Here is a 22,568-nt window from a genome sequence, read left to right on the forward strand (position 1 = left end):
ATGATTTTGCAGGATACTTTTAATACCGATACTATGTGTATAATCGAGAAATGTATATTTGTGGAAAATTTTATAGGGAAAGAATTATAAGCACATAAATTAGAATGAGTAAAACAAATGGACAAGAAAGTTTTATTTTCGTTTTATTGTTCTTATTTACTGCTCTTTTGACATGAAATTTGCCACATACATGTCTTTGCCGATTATGCACATACCAACATTATAAGAAATACAGGGCGAATTCGTTATCAAATTTTATTCCTACAACAACATATTTATAGACATGCGACAATAATTTTGGACATGGGTGTACGTTTGTGGCGGACAAACACCGTGTGCGTAGATTTTCTCAGGGTTCTACCGTTCCCCTCCACTTTCTTCAATCCATTATTTAATTCATTCTCATCATCACCGTCTCCTTTAGGCTGCCCCGCATAACCGTGGGACAAAACTCGAAGATTTTATTTAAATATGATTTCGCTGTTCATTTAATCAGAAATCTTGGGGGGAAAAGTGGGGAACAATTAGGAAGACGTGTGTAGAAGACCACTACGTTGCAGAATTATGACCAGGTCATTAGAGTATGACTTCATAAATCAGCACTGCGGAAGGAAAGGGTTGATTGCTCAGAGGTAGAACGTTGCCTTTTGGTGCGACGGATCTTTGGTTCAATCTCCGGCCTTATGAGTTTATGATGGACAATATCATATTCGTGAGGGTTTTCCCGTTCTCATGCCACTAATTCATTCATAATCATTCACTATCATTAGTCATCCGTGTATCTTAACATTAACCCTAGGAAGACTAAACTATAATTGGTCACGTGAAAGACTAAGGGGTGTCAATTTTGCTCGTGGTTGTAAATTCCAATTTTAACCCTACTAATGTATTTTAAAGTTATTTAATGACTGCTACTAATAAATGTGAGTTGTAAAATTATTTTAAGACTTGTGAAATTTTATTTTAATAGGAAATATTACAAGTCCCAGTACAGACTACTACCGCATTTGGTTAGCAGACATGAAGTAGCTTGAAATACATTAGCCTGTGTAGACAAGTTACTATACTAAACCTGAGAGCATTACGTTTGCTCAATGTATAAAAGTAGATTATGTTAATTTAGTCATCCATTCAAAGAATAGATAAGTTTACATGATCCTTTCAAAGTAAAACTGTACTCCTCTTAACATTTCTAAGTTGCTAAAAAAAAATGTACTTAGTCTCCTGCGCTAAAAAAATACCACAATAATGTGCTTTCTAATAAAATTAAATTTAAGTTTAGATTACAGAAGAAAATACAAACAAATTCAAACGTTGTAAAATTCATTTGTTCGGGCAAAGAGAAAAAGAAAGTGCGGGCAAATTTGACCCACTTTCATCTTTCTATGGTTAAGGACATAACAGCGGGGTTATGAAGAACGGGACCTACAGCTTAAAGTGAGATCCGAACCACTACTCAGTATGCACTCGAGAGATATTGTTCTTCATTTGAACTCGAAACCAGAATCCCTTGATAACAAAGGCGATAAATCCACAGACCCATCATCCACGGAGGTCAACTGATAGAAATACGTTGCAGTGATCTTGCATACTTGTGAATATTTTAGGAGCCACTTAAGAACCAAAAGGGAAAGAACTGCAAAATGGAATCACTCTATAGTTATACAGATTAAATCAATGGACAATTTTAAAAGACTATATAGTACAGAAGATCTAATTTAGTCAGTCAGAAATATAGGCTTAATTTAATTTGCTAATCAATACAGGAAGTGACTAATAGTTCTGGACCATTCATACTATATTTCTAAATAAAACTTTTTATTATTACTATTATTAACAAACCAGTCAAACCTAATAGAAATCTCTGTTTCGTCGATCTACTTTCCAATGTTATAAATTTAGACACTTAATCAGCTTCTGTGGAAAAGTTTTGTTGACCGTCTGCTAGTGTGGCAGCGCACTACAGGCAGTTCCCCGGGAACTCCAAACTTGATAAAATAAAATCACAATTAAAGAGACAAGTTAAAAAAGTATATTTCACGAATCCCACCCCCACTCAACTTGTGGACTATCATGCCTCCGACAGGGAAAATTCAAGCTTAACCAATGCTGAAGGAGTAGACTGCTGAATAATTTATGATGTAATGGCAAATCATTTGCAGAACTAGTTGACCTATGACCTCTAGTTTGAGCGAGTTGCGTTCATTTCTCGAGGTTGCGACCTTGTTCAATCGAATTATCAGCCTCAAATTACCTTTACTCTTAAAAAAAAAGGGGGCAACGGTTACTTCACTTTAATCTAAGGTAAACGTATTTAAACAAACAAACAAAAAAAAACTGGTGTAAAGCAAACATTCCGGTTTAAGTGAAAAAAAGTTTTAAAAAAACACACACGGTTTTGGCCAATCCTGAAAAATAGCGTTATTTCTTTATTACATCCGTTCAGATTGCAAATATTTTTCTGAGATTTTAGATCCAGACGTCATTCACCTGGTAGAAAAAAAAGTAAACAAAAGCACTAAAATCAATTAAGAGACAGAACTTACTGTTTTTAGAGGATAAAAAGATAAAAATGTAAGCAACGAAAAACCTAGTTTTCTTCAAACTTACACCCTCGACTTCTTACCTAACAAACTTCAAACTAATATGCCAACTTATTTTCGTGTAATAATCCATTTTGAATTATTATTAATATCTAATAAGTAATTTTTCGAAATTCATCGTTCTTTTACCCTAAACCCAAAAGTCCATACCCGATCGAACCTTTCCTTGCACTTATTGTAAAGCGATGAAATGAGGATATCACTTAATCTAAGATTGATGAAGTATACCTTAGAATAAGTAATTGTTACTAAATAAAGTCGGACATAAGTATTTATATTCTTCAATTTTGCTCCCAACCTCCGAATAAATATGGAAGAACATAAGGAACGAAAGATAAGCATGATGCATTCTAAAATGAGTGAAATGTCCAGACTTGCTTGCTGCATTTAAGTATCATCCGTACCGATTCTTGGGGAAGCCACATCGGTTAAAATTTTTAATGTATCGGTGAAAGCTAAAACAAGAAGGCTTAGGCAATGTATTAATTCGAAGCAGTTTTCTCCTCGATTGTAGAGATAAAACGTAATTTTCATTACTTTAGCGGACGGCTCTCCAAATTTAAATCGATTTTGTTGATTTTTTCACTAGATTTGGGGCACTACTTTACAAACGCTTCACGAACCACAGCTGAGCGAGCGGAGGGGATCAGAAGCCCCGTAGGACTCGTTTTTTCCCCTTATCTTTTCAGTTACACACGATTGGCATTGCAGCCATTGTAGACTGTCATTTTCCAAAACTCAACATACATATACTGGCATTTCGTTCCTTGCTTGTATTCAACCGCCTTCCGCCCTGGCAAATAGCTCCACCATAACATACTTACTTTCCCATGTATACTCATTTGCACATACAATTTATTGAGTTTAAAACACTTACATTATCATTTAACTACCTTCATTATTAATATGGGGTTAACTTTAGCAGATGGCTCTACCTAATTAAATAAATTATTTTAATGTGTTTAGACTTCATAAATCGTATCTATTATATAGAATCCTACGAAATGGAAAATTAAGTATGTTATGGTGGATCTAATTGACAAGGCGGTAGGCAGACGAATACAAGCAAGGCATGAGATGGCAGTAAGTACATATAAAGCTTTGGAAAATGACCGTCTGCAATGGTTGCAATGCCAAACGCGTGTAACTTAAAAAGTAGAAAAAAAAAGAGCCCTGCGGGGCATCTATTCCCCTTCGCTCGCTCAGCTATGCTACGTAAAGTGTTATGTAACGGCATATTTTTTGAACTGGGGGGGGGGGCAATATTTTGCTTAAATTTTGTACTTTCTTGGTATATATTTTGTATTTTTTATGGTTTAGGTAGGTTAAGTTAGTTTGGGTTAAGATACTTGGGCATTACTCGAGCAGATGGTTCTACCAAATGTTCACACATTGCATTTCCGGGTTCCTCTTTGTAGAATATACTAAATGAGAAGCTAGTGCATAAACCACGAACCAACTTGTGCTAGGTGGCCACAAAAAAGCACGAATGCCATCTAACGGAGTCAGGGCAGGAGTGTAGCTGGGTGTCCCGAGCGGAGCGAGGGGATGCGTCCGTAGAGAGCAGGCGTGTCAGCGACGGAGGACATGCACATAAACGAGGAAAGTGGAAAAATACATAAAATATCAGCAATAATTTTTACATGGTGATTTTACCTGAATTCGTACTTTCTTCCTATATTTTCTGTTTTTGATGATTTAGGTTAGGTGTGGTTAGTTATGTTAGTAATTACGGTTACGTAACACCAACTCATTTCTTCTGTAAACACGGTGGTTTTACCTGATTTTGGCCCCCAAGTTCCAAAATTCTCTATATGTAACAGTATTATCTCAAATTTAGTGAACAATGACCATAAAATCGATATAAATATGGTACAGCCGTCTGCTAAAGCAATGCCTTAACAGTTATCAAGTATTCCACCTATAAATTTTTAATATTATAAAGCCGTCTGCTGAAGTTAACCCTCTAATTTTTGTACTGATATTCAGGGGTGTCCGAGGAAAATTCTCTAGGGAGGGACCCATCTCCATGGTTGCTATATTACGCCTGGTATTTAATATACATGGTTTCCTATATTACGTATACATTTTCGTAAGCCAAAGGGGACCCGGGCCCCACCCCTCCCCTTCGGGCGCCTATGCTGATGCTAATTGTCAAGAGCCATCACTGACTTTAAAGAATCCAATGGCTAAATATGGTATACATTATACGGATGAACACACTTAAAAAAAAGAAAACAACATAAAAGGTATAAACATAAAATTCGATCCATATTTGAAAAGTAATGAAGTAATACTATCCTAAAAGCGCTCAGCGCACCAGTCTAAAATAAAAATCGCCTTTTTATTTTGTAACTAAAACTAAAGTAGGGCTTACTATTACATTTCATACACATAGCTTACCTTTGTTTACCTTTTGGAAGAAATCAAACTACTCACCAATCCTACAGATGGCTCCATTTGCTAAACAATCGACAAACGTCAAGCGTTTTGAATCAAGCTTGAAATAGGCTTAGTAGAAAGTTGATAAATTCAAGCTTGTTTTCAAGTTAAAAACAAGCTAAAATAAACATTGATTGTCGCTTGTCGCATTCAAGCTTCTTTTCAAGTTAAAAACAAGCTAAAATAAACGTTGATTGTCGCTTGTCGCATCAACTGTACATTGCTAAGCCAAAATCAAGGGAAAGCGACCCTTGATTTAAGCTTACATGCTATCTGGGATGTCTCTACCTTTCAGAAATTCGAACATATCAGCATTTTATGATAATAATTGCCATGTTTATCGCCCCTTCCTCGTCGAATTCTCAAAAATCCTTCCTTAGTAGTATTTTACATCACAAAGTCTGTGCACTCTCAAAATTACAAGTTTCTGGCTTAAGTAGTTCGGCTTGGACGTTGATCAGTCAGTCAGTCACTCAGGTCTTCTTTTTTTAGATATAATATAACAGAAAATAAAATCCATGTTTATCGCCAAAAATGGAAAAGTTAGGTTTAATGTCAATATGTGGCTTATGTGCCTAACATTGCTCAGTGAAAAACGGGCTCTCTACTATTCACTGTGAAAGTAATTCAAATAATCGCCAAAAGAATGCGCGTGGCTATATGTCCCACCAATTCTGAAGTAAAATCTGTGCTTTTTACTCAACGGTTTCATTTTGGCACTTAGCAGTCTTAGATTTTATAGTCAGTGTACATATATACATAGAGAGAGAGAGATTGCTGGATAATTTCAATTCATACAAACTGTTACAATCGCAATAAGCCGTTAAAATTAGGGTAAGAACAGCAATATCTCAAAAATATTCTAGTGTTCAAAAATTGAGTTCAATTTTAGAATGTGATTTCACTTTGGTACCCTACATTTAATCTGTACCTGTACATCTTGTCTAAACCTTGTACTAAAAGAGAATGTTACACTCAACATATACAATCATGATCACTTTGCACAATTCATAGTACATTGACAGCAGTAGATCGCTGCAAAAAATATTTTTCGTTTTAACATTTCTTCTTGTCATTAATTTCAAAATTCGGATGAGAAAAATGTCGAAGTCATAGAGACTACATGCAGGCACGTAGCCAAGAAAGGGGTCCGGGGGGTCCGGACCCCCCCCCCCTTCGAGACCAGAAGTGAAAAAAATTAGGGAAGGATAAAACAAAATGAAGTTAGAAAAAGAAGGATCAGCGTTAAAAATAAACTACAGGAAGCTTTTGGTTACTCTTTCTTATGAGGAAATTTGTATTAGTTGCAATATATAGTTGCGAGGTGAGCGATATACCCTGGAAGAATCAGGAAATTTGAAATTTCTAGAAAAGTTGCGGAATTCTCAGAATTTTTGCTACTAGTCAGGGAGATTTCAAGCTTCCGAAAGCATAGTGCCGTTGTGTAACAGCGTGGACATATTTTATCATAATTTTTCGTCATCCTTGCAATATCAAACATGTTATTTCAAAAACAATTTTCTATTGCTCCTTTAACCTGTCATTTGAAACAGACAGTAGTTGACGGAAAAATAAAAATAAAAATATATGTGGAGAGAAAGTTCTGTTAACATTTAATTCAACAGAAAAAGGAACGCAGATATTGCAAAATATTTTACAAGACATTATTGAGTATGTACTTTTTATAATAGTGAATATGTACTTTTTATAGTTAGTGAGGTCATAATGAAAGGAAAATTGTTATATTTGAATAAACAGAGGAAGGATGTAAAATACGTTTTTTTTTAATACTTTTTTTTTACTCGAGATTTCTTCATAGTTTATTAAAATACTTACCAACATATCCTCACAAACCAATAAATGTTGATAGTAAAGTAGTTTAGATTGATCGAGCTCCTGGGCCTTCAGAATTTTGTCACGCCCCCTCCCCCTTCCCGTTACGAAATTCTGGCTAAACGAACTAATGTATGTTCCAGTAAAATTGTTTAGAATGATCGAACCCGTGGTGTGATGACCACAGTATTTCATGTCACATACCCCCCCCCCTTCACCAAATCCTGGCTACGTGCCTGCTACATGTAAATAAATATGATTTCATATTATCTCTCTTTAGCAACAACTTCGTAGACTGCAAAAAGTAAATTGTTGATTTTCATTTATTTGCAAGTGGTGCTTTTTCAAAAGGCAATACTAGGCTTCTAGAGATTCTAGATATTAAATTTAGTTGGTTGAAGTCCTAAAGTGCAACTACTTCGACGGACTTAAAAACAACTAAATGCTCTCAATCTACAAATAATGTGACCTATATGGCTTGTTGTAGTTCTGGTTGTCTTTTTAATGCTTTTTTGTTAATATACACTTATCATATATTTATTTACTCATTTATCTACTCTCACCATAGCAATGTAAATCAACCATCAGGACTGTACAATATATCTAACTTAAATAAGTCGTCAGTATCGTACAGTACCACATAAAGCCTCTACGTGCAAATCTCAGCTTTTATGCTTCTTGACATTGAATCAAATAAGGATCGTCTGCTATGCTGCTTGTATACCAAACACATTCGCATAACGCATTCACATTGTCTACTGGAGAAACGCGACAAAACGCCGATAAAACATATCTCAGATAATTATGTTAGATGGGCAGACCAAGGAAATAACATTATTCGTCTTTCCTCGAAGAACACTTGCACATTTGAGATTGTAATATGTGAAAAATTCATACACACTTATAGTGCAAGTTGAGCAAGCGCTAAGAGAAGCGCAAGAAATGTGCAACCAGATATAAAAATTACTACCAGCATTGATAAATTACCGCCGTGGGTCAGACACCGCCACAGAGAGATTGCGATTTTATTTAGTGTATCGGAAGAGATCTAACCGTTAGTAAGTGGACATCTTATTGGCGCGCCACTGTGGCTCTACAGTAGCCTATATTTATATCTGCCTCCAATTTAATTTTGTTCACGAAATGAAGAATAAGACAGTCCTGTATATTAAAGAAAAAGTAATGTCCCATATATATTTCTCACCGTTCTTTATTTGGCATGGCCATAGACAACATAAATACATTATTCACTCATTATGTAAAAGTAAGAAGTCGTGCTCATAAAAATGTTGTCACTTGCAATATTCAATGGGGTACAACATGTATTAGCTACTGAGTTTTTTTTATTTTTAATTTGAAACTTCCGTCACCAGTGAAACATTGTTTACAGTTCCTTATTAGATTAGGTTCAGACGTACTGCCACTGGGGATCACACCCGTGTTTCCTACACCAAAGGCAAGAACACTTACTAGTTAATCATGTGTTCAAGACGTAGGACCTGACCCAAATATTTTAATACACATTTAAAAGCAAAAATGACTCTAGCTTCAGTAACTGGTCATTAATATCATAAAATAAAATAAAAGTGTTTTGTACAAAAAATAAATGATAATGTGAAAAACGATAAGGCGTAGACATATTACCAGCCAACAATACAATGTGATAGGTCAATGATAACGTCTTATATCAAAAATTATGTATATAAAACTGCGTAAGTAGGAATGGGCACGAGAGAGTTTTCTTTGAAACTCGACTCGACTCGAAACAGAGATCTTTGAGCTCGACTAGAGAACTCGGCTCGAAAAATTTCCTCCAACTCGACTCGAAATTCGACTCGAATTTAGGTCGAGTTTCGAATCGACTCGAGCCAAAACGAGCCAAATCCAACTGTGTGTAGTTTCAAGTATTCTCTTCTAGTATCCTACATAGACAATATAGGGCCTAATTATTACCAATGATACTACTACAACTTATTATTATTATTATTATTATTATTATTATTATTATTATTATTATTATTATTATTATTATTATTATAAACAACATTGTATAAACATGAAATATACTAAAAACTAAATGACTGCCGACCTCGGCAGTCGTGAATGCTAGGATACAAGAACATCGTTCACGAGGTTCCGGGTTTATATTCCGGAGGACCATCAGAACCGTTGCCAGATGAGGTCGGGGGGAATGAACCCCTTACTCAAGATTAATTTACGCTTCTGAAAGTGTGGATTGAGATAACCTTTGTTTGGGAATTTAATTTAAACATGAATTTGCAATAGAATGAAATAGAATAAAACATGCTTTCATGATTTCTTTATGTTATACTAGCTGAATTTACCCATTCTTCGCATGGGGGCTGTATTTGGAAGTCAGCGCCTGTTTGAGTATCACCATTCATTTCAGCGACCGTGGAAACTATGGATTTGACACTAATATCGGTCATTTTTGGTTACTTTTACATGTCTCGTTATCCCCATCCCCCGCTGACCCTCGGCCCGCATACAATGGTAGATGAATTTGAAAGTCATCCCAAATGGAAATGTCACCATTGATCTCAGTGACCGCGAAAGCTATGGATTGGGCAATAATATTGGATTACTTTTTCATGTCTCGGTATTCGACCCCTCCCCGGTGACCCCGGCCCGTAGCCGAATAGGGTGAATTTCGAAGTTAATACGATCAGAGTTTCACCATTGATCTCAGCGACAGCGAAAACTATGAATTCGACTATCAGTCATTTTCTACTACTTTTACATGTTCCGGTAAACGCCTCCCTGAGATCCCCCTGGTTCGAATTTTGACAAAAACGCTTGGGGCCTTGACCTGGGGTCTTGATCTGGGGCCTGGACCAAGGTACCAGTACCAGTACCAGTGACCAAATTTTGGTAACTCTCGGGCCACTCGTCTGGTCCCCAAGCCGCACACAGACAGACAGACACACTAACAAACTCTATTTTATTTATCTTAGATTATACAATCAAAACGAGCAAAACAATGTATGTAGTTTTAAGGCTGGTCCAAGGAGAATGGAAGGGACTAGCAGACAGTTGCCAGAGTACAGAAACAAATTTATCGACAGAATATGAACTAAAAATTGTCGAATATGAGAAGAAATTATCGTATTTATCGTACACACGAAGTGTATGTATATATATATATATATATATATATATATATATATATATATATATATATATATATGTGTGTGTGTGTGTGTCTGTGTGTCTGTGTGTGTGTACGTGATGCACATAAATGTATTCCTTCTATATTTATTCTATCTCGAGAGTAATATTTAATTTCCATATTCTGTTTTCATAAAAGTATAGTTTAAATATAAAGAAAGAAATTCCACCTTAAGATTTGTGAATATTTGTGAATTAAGTATTCCCACCATGACTACAACATTTGGTATCAGAATCTTTTTTTTTTTTTCTTGTCTCATCTCTACATATTACTTGTAACCAAGGATGAACGCTGTATAATGTGAGCGAAAAATGGAAAAGCAGTTAGGATCATCAATTCGCAATATTTGATGTAAGTACCGCTGTTCTGTTGGGCCCTCTGTTTCCTGTGCAGAGATACAGACAGGGAAGAACAATGCTGCACTTGGTCCCCTCACTTACCAAAAAAAAAAAAAAAAAAGCGGCAAAATTCATTGTGATTTTATGGTCACCTTCCTGGCCTGAAGTTTGTCCATTGAAGCGGTAAGGAATTCAAAAAGAAAAGTGTTATTTTGTTTACTCTTTTGTTCCTGTCTATCTCCACACAAACAGCTATTCTTCCTTATGCACGAAGAAAATACTCGTGGAAAATGTATCCCAATCTTAAAATTATCGTACGTTTTATAATTATTTTCTATCAACCGCACAAAATTAACTTATGTTTAGATAGCTATCGTACACTCTGGCAACAATGGACAAACATATGAAGGGTTAAGGATACCACGCAAATTCAATGTCTACGGGCATAGGGCACAGATACAAAACGAAATTGAATTAAACAGCAAACTTTCATCAAGTATTATGGAGTTGGAAAGATACGAGGGAAGTTGCGGCATTCTCTTGCAACCTACCCCAGCAGAGGGACAAGCCCATATTTATTCCTTTGTTAAATGCCGTTCGAAAAAAGAAAAGCTTGTGAAATACAAGTACTGCAATAAAATTTTATAGACAAAGAGAGATCCGATGCATTTAGAACGAACCACTATTTCGGGGCAAAATTTGGGAGTCTTAAATGAAAGACACTTCTGATGTCCTTTTGTGTTATAAACAAGCATTTTTTTTTCATATTATTCTCACAGCCTTAACCCTGGAAAGGACTATAAACTTCCGAACTGGTGCGACTTGCATATTTGCGGATCCCATACGTTTCAGGTATCCTCTGCAATACCGACTATACAAAGAAAGAAAAATGGAAAAAACACGGCTACTTGACTTCTCATAAATATGTCAAAGTATTTTTTAGGAGATATGCACAAAAGATGAGCAGATGTATCTGATATATCAACCCCGTGGGTGAGCAATTGTTTATCCTCTTGATTTACAAAGGAATATTTATTCTACATCCTTTTTACCAACACGCTCTGAAACGATTTTTTAAGAAGTGTTTTTCTACATAATGTCATTATTTGACAAATAATAATAATATTAGAATAACAACATTTATAAAGATATCTGAATACTAAAAATTATATTGTTTACTGTTGACTACCGACTTCAGTCGTCGAGAAGTCTTCAGGAGGCAAGGACATCATTCACGAGGTTTTGGGTTTGAGTTCCGGAAAAGCAAGTATTCGGGCTCGAGCCAAAAATTGTTAAAAGTTATAAAGCGCAAGTCAAACATGTTCAAAACTACTCGGCCCGGATTTAGGGTTGTCAACGGCTCAAGAGTTCTTTCGTGGCTAAGCGGTTAGCATACGATCCTGTAGCGTGGGAGACCCGGGTTGGATTCCCGGCGGGAGCTCATGTGGTTCGGATTCCTAGTTAAGCAATAGGTCCAATCTCATATGGTCTCGCTGCGAGCGGCTAGGCTCACAATTCATTCACTATCGAGCCGAACTGAGCAGAGCCAGCAGCTCACCTAACCGATCCGGCTCGAGCCATTGGCTCACTTGAGCCAAATTGAATCAAGTCAAAGGATTCGTTTCAATCGAGCCGGCTCAAGCCAATGGATCACTTGAATCGAGTCGGTGATTCATCCCAACCGAGCCGGCTCAAGCCATCAGCTCAGTTAAGCCGAGCCGATGTTTCATCAGAACTGAGCCTGCTCGAACTGTTCGCTGAGTTGAGCCGAGCCGACCCGATAGACATCACTGCCAGGGTTTGGCTTCTGTTTGTGCTCAAAAATTCGACCGAGCAGGTCTCAGCCTTAATGGTAAGAACTACAGTATAGACTTATATTAGTGCTAAGGACATTTGAGGCTGTCTCGTTACAAAAATCTATTGTCGTCACGTTATCGAGACGAGACGAAATGCAACAGTAAAAGTATTCCACATTATTGTGAGCAACAATAAAAGTATTCTACATTACTGCTTATATTTCTCATGACTTTTGCTTTCCGGTCTATTCAGGCCATGATATCAAAAGACCTAAAACGAGCTGAACGAGCGAGCTAAATGTCAAACTCGACTCAACTCAAAATTCGACATCAAAAACAATTACTCGACTCGAAACTCGCCTCGGAACTCGACTCGAGAAAATTACCTTTGACTCGACTCGTGCCCATCCCTACAAACAAGTGATAATCTCCAACATTAAACTTATTCTTATGGACTCGATTACAATGTGACAAACAAGTGATAATCTCCAATATAACAAATTATGTTTATAAAATGTGCTACGAAATGGCATGCCAATGATAATCTCCAATATAACAAATTATGTTTATGGAATTGGACTACAACGTAACAAAAAAGTGATAATCTCTACTATCACAAATTATGTTTATAAAACTGTGCTACGATGTGGTATGTTAATGATAATTTCTAAATATTACAAATTGTGTTTATAAAACTGTACTACAAGTGACAAGCCAACGATGACTTTTTACATTACAAATTATGGGAATCGCCCATGGACTGGAATAGGAGGCAAATAAACATTCATCTTTACTGAGCAGTAAAACAACTAAATATTCTTCCAACATTTTGATATATTAAGGTATCAAAATACTTAAAGATGTCATTTTTATAAGCTAGAAGAAGTAAATACAAAATAGTAGTTGAAATTATTATTTCGTAGTATTTTTATACTTAATTGACTTTTCCAAATTAGGATTATAAAAGAAAACCCACTATTAAACAGAATCAATTTCAATTATAAAATAACATTTATATACTAATTGGATATTCACATTATGCCAATTTGGAGCATGATTGTTCTTAATCAAATAATTATTCATGAGATATATAAAAATTAAACTCTCCAGAGCTGAAGGAAAAAAGTAATTACATCAATAAGCATTAAATTAAAAAAAATAGCTGTATTTTCAAAATTATGAGTTGCTCCTATCTTGAAAATAAATACCAATTACTGAAACACAGTTTCATTTTGCTCATTTAAACTGTTAATGTCATCAGTTTATCATCAAAATATTGCATGTGTTCTCTGTAATGTACCACTGTTAATATTTTCATAAAATTTTACACTTTCTCATGCAAAATATGTATCTTGAAAACAACTGCTAAAGGTTTGGAATTGTTCTCTTTTATTTTCCATTGTCCATAGATGCTTTGTCTAAACTTTTATGGCCCATTAGGAGTAAACAGAACCAAAAACAATCAAGTTTTTATGTTCATCGCTCTTTGGCATAGTTGCTTTCAGGCTTCAAATAACTCATGAACCGTGACCATACATGTTAAACCAACACTTATTCTTCATTTTATGGACAGAAATATAGCAAATGTCTGCATTTTAAATACAGAATCATTATTATCATATTTCTTTTCCTATCATTATCTCTTCTTTATTATTATTCTATTATTACTTGCTATTACTTTGGTAATAAATTCACAGAAAGTCTAGATCATCATATTGGCCCAGATTTCGAGCGTGGATCTCTTTTTTTTTTTCTTGTATCGCAAGGCGGTAGTTAACGGTTTCCTTCCTTACATTTATTTGCGGTTTAAGAGAGTTTAGAATTTCTTGCACTGTTACTTGTATCTTTATATTTCATAATAATAATAATAATAATAATAATAATAATAATAATAATAATAATAATAATAATAATAATAATAATAATAATGCCTTTGGTGTGGAAGGCTCTGGTTTGATCTTCGGTTAGAGTTTCAATTTAGCCCTTATCAGCTATACTTGAATGGTTAGTTCTATTGTAGTTTAGAACAGGCGCTGCGGTAGCTTAGTAATAGATCGTTCACCACTGGTGCGTGAGGTCCCTGGTTCAACCCAGTTCGCTCCAAGTGGGCTTTATTGTGGACAAACACCGTGTACATGGCTTCTCCCGTTTCCTCACACTTTCTTCATTCCACTATTTCTTTCATTTTCTATCGTCACCGTCCCCTTTAGCCTACACGGCATATCCGTTGGACGCAAAACTTAAACATTTCATTTTGTAGTTTAGAACCTTTCAGCACTGGTTATATGAGATTTGAACATACATCTTTACATGGGTTACGAACCATATGAGCTCCCGCCGGGAAAGGAACACAAATCTCCTATGCCGCTCACCATATAGCCATGAACTTCTCAGTTATCTTTGATCTTGCTCGTGGAAACTACTCATTTTATGCTACACTGTTCGTGAGTATATTTTGCACAATTCTGGTGAACGTTGTGAATAATTCTACTAGGTAACTCAGTCCTTTGAGGGGATTAAGAATGAAGGTGGAAGAATAGAAGGGTTGCCTGGTTCTTTGAGAGGTAGATAAAACAAAAATCCAAAATGTGATAGTATTACATTGGCACAGAATGCAACCTACAGATAATAGCAACCTTTGTTTGTGTCAGTATGAACTTTCATGCTACCTAAGTTATTGCATTGTTAGTTGCTTCATATCTCCAATAACCTTATCAAATACATGAAAAATAATCAAGACAGGCTACTTAAATTCATATCACCTTACGTTCACACTTAGCACGGCTTTCTATCGAAAAGCGCAAGTCTCACAAACTTTAGTACTCTTCTTTCCTGTACAGTTAAATGTATAAATAACAATACTCAATTAGATGTTATTTACTTTGACCTCTGCAAAGCCTTTCATTCTATCAGTCATATTCATCTTCTCCACAACCTTTCCAATAGGTTTAATATACATGGCAAACTTCTCTACTTGAAGGACCGTAAACAGTGAGTTGCTCATTCAGAGGCGACTTCTAATCCCCAATCTACGATCTCAGGGGTGTCTCACGGCAGTGTACTTGGGCCCCTGATATGTCCTGTATATGGATGACCTTTATTCACACTTATCAGCTCATCCTAATGATCTTCTATTTCTTGTTGACTATTGTAAGTTATACAGAGAAATATAGTATTTCCAAGACACGATTGCCCTACAGGAAGACATAAATTACCTTATAGGCTGGTGTAAAATGTGGCACTTGAAACTTAAGAGCAAGAAATGTGATAGTATTACCATTACTCTGAAATAGTCTCCTATTCCCGGCGCATACCATATGAACGATTACCTTATTACACATTTTGTTAGTCATAATGATCTTGATGTCATTTTTGATTCGGAATTCACGTTCTCAATACTTAAGAATTCAATGCATATGTTGAGGTTTCTTGATCTATTTACTAAACTACACTTTGTTTCATCATTAGCATTTTATTATAAAACTCTAATAGCGCTCAAGATCGAATACTGTTCTCACATATGGGCCATGGCAGCACCTACACATCTTTATAGACTTGATTCTATTCTCAATTCCCTTATTGTTATAATACATTTTCGTGTTCCCGCACTTCGAATATTACCTAAGGAGGAATTCTTGTGATATTAATATCCAGACTCCGGGAGTACGCATAAATAACTCTGATCTGAAATTTCTGCATAAAATAGTTAATGGAAACTTAAGATCGGAAACATTACTTCAGGAACTATCCTTACGTGTCCCGCATAACACGGAATACCGCCCCAGGCTGATAATTAAACAGAGGTTACTTTTTTACAGAATACCAAATTATGATCATCTAACAATTGATGTGGTCATTTTTTCGAGATACCCTGTGTCTGAAAGAGTAATTAAACGAATTTTGGAGAAATATTACTTTTGGACTATTTGTTGACACTGTTTCTTTTTGTTATTATTGTTGTTTTATTTTGTTTTTGTTTTCTTGTTTGTTTACATTTCCCTGTGTAAAATGGCAAAGTTATGCTGTATCTGGGAATTTGTTCAATAAATAAAAACAATGTACCTGTTTTCTTATCCCATCTTCTACTTTCTTATTTCACTGTACATACTAATTTCTTAATTTTGTATTAGTGTTTTAAAATACATCTTTCACCTCGTAAGTTTTTTCTTTTCTTTCAGATATTCGTCTTCCTAATGATTCTAAACATCCAAGCAACAGCTACGATATCAGACTTCCCAGAGTGCAACACTCAGAAAGGACCTACGAGATGCTGTCGCTCTCGAAATGACAAATTCTTCCCTGAACTTGAGTTTGAATTGCACACATGCACGCTGTGTTACCTATATATGATGGAAGAATATTTCTTTCCAAATATGAAATGGAATGCATCACTTGGATCTCGTCACCTTATGCTTACCTTCAACGACAAAACGGTAAGTACTATAATATTATTTTCAAAAACCAAAAATAATTATTATAGTTTTCATCATAGAATATTATACATTAGTAAATTCTATTCCCATCTATGAATGCAACACAAAATTTTTCACGTTGTGTAACGTATACTATCAAGTGTATATGCACAAAAGGTCGGTCGTTTTATACACGACTGCTTTGGCAACGATGCTCTGTATTTGAGGACAGACCATGAAATCGGCAACGTTATCAGTATGATGCTTCAGCTTTCAAGTGCCGAAGTCTTTTGGTATTAGTGAAATTCCACCTAAAATGAGCCGTTAATGAGGAAGGTACAGTACATCATGACTTTCCCATACATATTTTTCGTGCAACCGAATAGTGCAAAAATGTCACGAAACTGGTTTAATGATTGGAGTGGCCTCAGTTAAACATATTGTGACCAGGCAAGCACAAATAAAACATTTGAAAATACATTCACCAACAAAAGTGGCTGTTTGTTAACGCCACAAAGTGACCAATGACTATACATGTTGCTGATAAAAGAACTCTCAAAACAAAATTTAAAAAATGAAGAAAAGCATGACTTCCAAAGGCAGACGGAAAGGAATAAATGTTCGATCAAATATAGATCGAAATAAGTATCAAATGTAAAAATTAAAACAATGGCTATGTAAAAAGATAAAATAGTAAACAACAACAAGAAAGCCTAACACAAAGTATTAATACTAAGACAGTAAGGCAGTCATGGACTAAAAGGAAAATCCTTAGATAAGATTAACAACTTCTAGAAAATATATAAAGGCGGGAATACATTCACTAAAAGCACTGTAATCGTTCTAAATTTAAGCCCTAAACGTTCAGTGAGGTCTGACTACTCTGGGCATTCTATAATAATGTGCTGAATACTCGACTGTACGAAACACTGTTTACAATACTAACGTGTGCTACAAATTTGAAACTGATATAATTTAGTATATTAGAAACTTTTATCTACTAAATTGTACTACAATTGTAGGCTAATGGTATAAACACTTAACCATTATGACTATTCAACCTAGTAAACAGTTGTAATACTCACTGGCCAATTCAGCTTTAATGATCTCCTAACGTTGTTTTTTCTCTCAGATTTTAAACCAAACTCCCCGAGTTTATTCCTCATGCCAACCAGCCTCATTTCCTTTCGAAATTCAAACACTTCCTGGTTGTAGTTTAAAGTTTAACTCAAATCTCCTTATAAAATACCTAATTTTGTTATTTTCTTATAGGAAAACTTCCTATAACTGTAGTGTGATGCCTCCGTTATTTGTTTTTATGTCTTGAAACAAATAGCTTAATTATTGATTCCCTATTTTACAATAGCTAAAATAAATTTCCAAAATCTATGTTTGAATTTTGGGTACTTTACAATACGAATGATTGACTTCACATACTAAATAGAAATGTGAAAAATTACTTAGGTAGAGTAACCCGATACGCAAGCGTGTAGAGTATAACTTTATCTCGGCGATTAGTATAAACAATGTTGAATAGAACTAACAAGCTTGTAAGTTTAGTTTCGTTGTCCTAGTTTCAACCCAATTGCCAATGAAAGCTTATTATTTTGGTAGCAATTTTAAAAAAAAAGAAAAACGGACCATTATATGAAAATATGTTATTATTATTATTAGTGGAATGTCATCGTTCAGTAGTAACATCTTTATTTTTTATCCATTTCCTCTGCAGTTAATCCGTGCATACAAAATCTGGAAATTTCATAATATTCTCTCGTATCTCCTGTGGGAAAAAGGGTTCCTGGATTTAACAGACGTTGTATGGATATGAGGGCATTGAACTGGAATAATCTACAAATTGAATTAAAACAAAACTTTTTGTTATTGTTTTTGTACAAACCTCAATTCATTTGTTATTTGCATGTAACAAGGAAAGTTCGTCCAAACATGTAAATTCATTTATGAACATAAGACTTTCATGCGAGTGAGAAAGAACGCTTGTAACACAAAACTATTTTGAAATGACGTTGCCAAATGGTAGGCTCTGCTTATCAACCCAAAATTAATTGTTGTTAAAGGGAAGTGCTGCTTATACAATTTTTAGTAAACATATTGACATAACAGCACATTTTCACGATTTTCACAATAGTCTGAAATGGAAGTATACTATTAAGGTTTTACAACAAATATTTCTCGAGCAAAGAAATTGTTTTAATTTAAAGTATTATTTACCATCGAGAAATTTCCTTCTGAGTTTTAGCCAACAACATATAGCATATTTCATGTTTAACATATAATGTGTTATGGCCCAGTTATATTGTTATTAATTTCCTTTATGTTACCTGCTAATTTATTGTTATTTAACTCCCTAATCCATTGATTGTTTTGTTCAGTATTTATTTCTTAATGGTACGACAAAATAATGTAAGATGACAGATTACATATTTGCATCAAAAACAACTCCAATAATAAACAATAAATGAACTTGGTTATTGGTCCGAATCATATTAAAAACGAAAACAGAAGAAAACGATTTATTGCTAGAAAAGCAAAGTAAATATTGTATAGTAACAGGGTCGGATTAATGGGGGCTTAGTAGCTATAGCCCCGGGCCTTCAGGAAAAAGAAAATCATGATGATACAGCCACCAACATAAAATAAAATATGATTTTTAAAAAAATAAGAACATATTCTCTTAACTTTCCTACTGCACTTTCACAGAAATGAGACAGGTGAAGTCAGCAGGAGCCACGTACTATTTTCTAGCCCTGGGCCTCCAGATAAATTAATCCAGCCCTGTATAGTAGGAAAACTTCGTTTGTTGTGCACGGTATGAAAATATTGGTGTTGCAAACTAGCGACTTAAACTGGATTACTAGGTTTTGTCACATGATTCAATCACATAATCTCAATGGAAACAAGATATTTTGTAGACTCATTTTTATAATGGGCATCTTTTTTGAATATCTATTTTATTTTTTCTAATGAATTTCATGTAAGAAAGAAAGCAATATACATTCGAATTGAGCCCCCCCCCGCCAAGTGAACTTTGTGGTGGACAAACACCGTGTGCGTGGGTTTTCTCGGGGTTCTTCCGTTTCCTCCCACTTTCTTCATTCCACCATTTTATTCATTACTCATCATCACCGTCTCGTTTAGCCTAACCGACATAACCGTGGGACGTAAAACTCAAAGATTTCATTTCATTTCATTTTCATTCGAATTGAAAACAACCTATCCAGGCCTATAAGCCAGCATTTGTTTATCAACTAAAAATTAAAATATTATAAAAGGAAAACTCACCTTTTGTAACTCAATCAATGGCTTATAGGCCTGGACTAATATACTCCAGCGAACATTAGCTCTAATGATCATAAAATATCAACTGAATTTTCTCTACTGGATTTATTCAGATATATATTTACACAAAAGCATATCGTAATATTCGAAGTAAGTGTTATTAAGGAAAATGAAATCACGCAAGAACTCCTTGCTGCACGCTGTTTAGGCTAAAGGGGGTGGATGATTAATTCTTGCATGAACTAGGATAGAACTAAGAACTCCTCGTATTATGGTTCAGTGTTATACTACTATAGGCTACCGTATTTGAGAGATATTAAGGAATTTTCACATGATTCTTTGTTGGTAATAAGTTGAACAGTTATTTTTAAAAGTGTGTAAAAATATCCTCAAATACAATAATAAAGATCTTTTCAGCATTTGAAACTAACATGAAATATTTCAGTTCGGGCTAATCATAACCCATTCTCATGACCAAACCCTGACCATGAACTAGTTAACTATTAAATATAGTTCTAGTCATTTCCATAGGTCTATAACTTGAACACACATGGCAAAACACACAAATTACTAGGTATAATAATTTAAAAATAAATAAGATATACTCATTCTTTACGTTTATCAACATTTTGAAAATCTCTCCTAGAGAAGTAATATTTAGTGCTTGTGACTAACTCTGACGGAACTCCCATTTTGTAACTTCGGTTCTCCTCGGAAAAGGAAGCCATATTTTCCGTAATTAGCTTTGTTGTATTTATAATAGCACTCTGCAAACTTCCCGAGGCTCAAACAACGAATTATAACATTTCATAGTTAACTTTTAAAATAGTATCTTTGGAGAGAGTAAATGAGAACAAAAGTTGAATATCCCGGAAGATAATTTTTATGTTTTACTCTGAACTTAAGAAAGAAACATGTGGAAGTCACATTGGAAAAATGTTTATATTTTATGAATGTTATATATCTGAGAGTAAAATTTCAATTCTGAGTGATTTTATGTAGGCCATTTGACCCTCTCTATTAGGTTAGTGCAAATGAAATGTCCGTATCAAGCTCGTCATTTCCAAAGGCCAAAGCAAACAATGACCAAAAAAGAAGGGGAAACTACAAGCGTCATCAGCAGTCACACACTGTTTCCATCACTCAGCCAACAATTGAATACTTTAGCGCAGTGCTATTCAACCGGGGTTACGCGTAGCCCTAGGGGTACGCGAAAATGTTTCTGGGGGTACGTAATCCTAAAATAAGCATATTTCCAATATTTATTGAATGATCATAGTTGGAGAATTTATTGAATGATCAATGCTATTTCACAACATTTTCCATTTTCATCAACATATTTGTGTGAACAGGGTTTCTCTGCATTAACATCAATAGAAACGAAGCACAGAAATAGCTTGAGTCCAGAAACAACTCTGATTCTCTCACTCTCGAAGATTTGACCAAGAATCGTAGAGTTGCCGTCCATAAACAAGTTCAGTCATCACAATAACAGGTTAGTTCTAAACTTACTTTTAGTTTTTAATTTTTAACATTCTCCTGTATGCGAATTATCAGGGATGATGAGGGGAAAATCCCCTCAGTAGAGCTCGATGTCTCCCATTTTCCATGTTAATTTTCCTTTTTTTTTTTTTTTTTTTTGATGTGCACTTTATCCCCCTGTAAATAGTGTTTTCATTATCCTCTTGTTGGGTCTCCCATTTTAATTAACAGAACATGTACATTAAGTTTAATAAGTTCATTTGGATTTAATTTCTTTTAAACTGCTTCAGGGGTACATTATTAGATGGCGAACTGTGCCTAGGGGTACGCGAGAAAAAAAGGTTGAATAGCACTGCTTTAGCGGAAAAATGAACATTTCGTTTCTGTCCAAAAGTTGTAACTTAATGAAACCATCGTGTATAAATTGTCTTCAATATAACGCATACCAAAAATTAAAATAATAATAATAATAATAATAATATATTTCTTAGTTACGGAGATATAAAGTTTCAAACAATTCAAAAATGCACTGCTTACGTTACGGTAACAAATGTTTTGAACTGAAGTGATATAAGCGGTTTCCCTCACTGAGTCGTATAGAAAGCTTAAAGGAATCCTTTCGTATTATGATTTCTTACAGTAAACTACTGATATATTTAGTGGAACACCGAAAGAAAAAATGGCAAAATGAGTAAAATACCTTCCGTATATAAAAATAACATGTTAATAAAACTATTCTCCTAAATTTAAAATACACTGAAAGTGATCGATAATGTTCTAATCATTACAAATATATTAAATACATATTAGTAGAATTATTTCATTATTAGACCAGAGATATTAGAAGTCTAATTTCTACATCAATTCAAATAAATCACACGCAGATTGAGAATAAGCCAAAATTATAGCTACAAATATAGCTTTTCTTTATTTTAAAAATAAGATTCCCAGTGCTTTGAAAGTTCATGTTTTATTTTATCCTATATATTTTTCAAACTCTTTGATTGTACACATCGAAAATTGTCGGCATACACATTATAAATGTGGAGAATCTCCATGTTATTATACTAAGTCTACAAATATAGCACTTTCTTTGCCAAAAACCTTTTAATTCTTTTTTAAAAAATCCGTATCTCATTACATATTTTGCAAAGTTTCCACCATTTAATGTACAT

At 34.7% G+C, this 22,568-nt stretch overlaps 1 protein-coding gene across 2 annotated transcripts in view; it reads left to right on the plus strand.

The window, feature by feature from the left end:
* Positions 1–22,568, plus strand: part of LOC145668536 (calcitonin gene-related peptide type 1 receptor-like) — a 1,245,332-nt gene that overhangs the window by 904,194 nt on the left and 318,570 nt on the right. For both annotated transcript variants that reach the window (XR_014128034.1, XM_081736520.1), the window contains exon 5: positions 16,381–16,635. Coding sequence is in view for 1 of the 2 variants with exons in the window: in XM_081736520.1 (XP_081592646.1) it covers positions 16,381–16,635 (255 nt within the window). In the remaining variant the exon portion in view is untranslated. The remainder of the gene's footprint in view (positions 1–16,380; positions 16,636–22,568) is intronic.

The sequence above is a fragment of the Thermobia domestica genome, chromosome 13 (genome assembly GCF_964235325.1).
Source record: "Thermobia domestica chromosome 13, izTheDome1.hap1.1, whole genome shotgun sequence".
NCBI lineage: Eukaryota > Metazoa > Arthropoda > Insecta > Zygentoma > Lepismatidae > Thermobia > Thermobia domestica.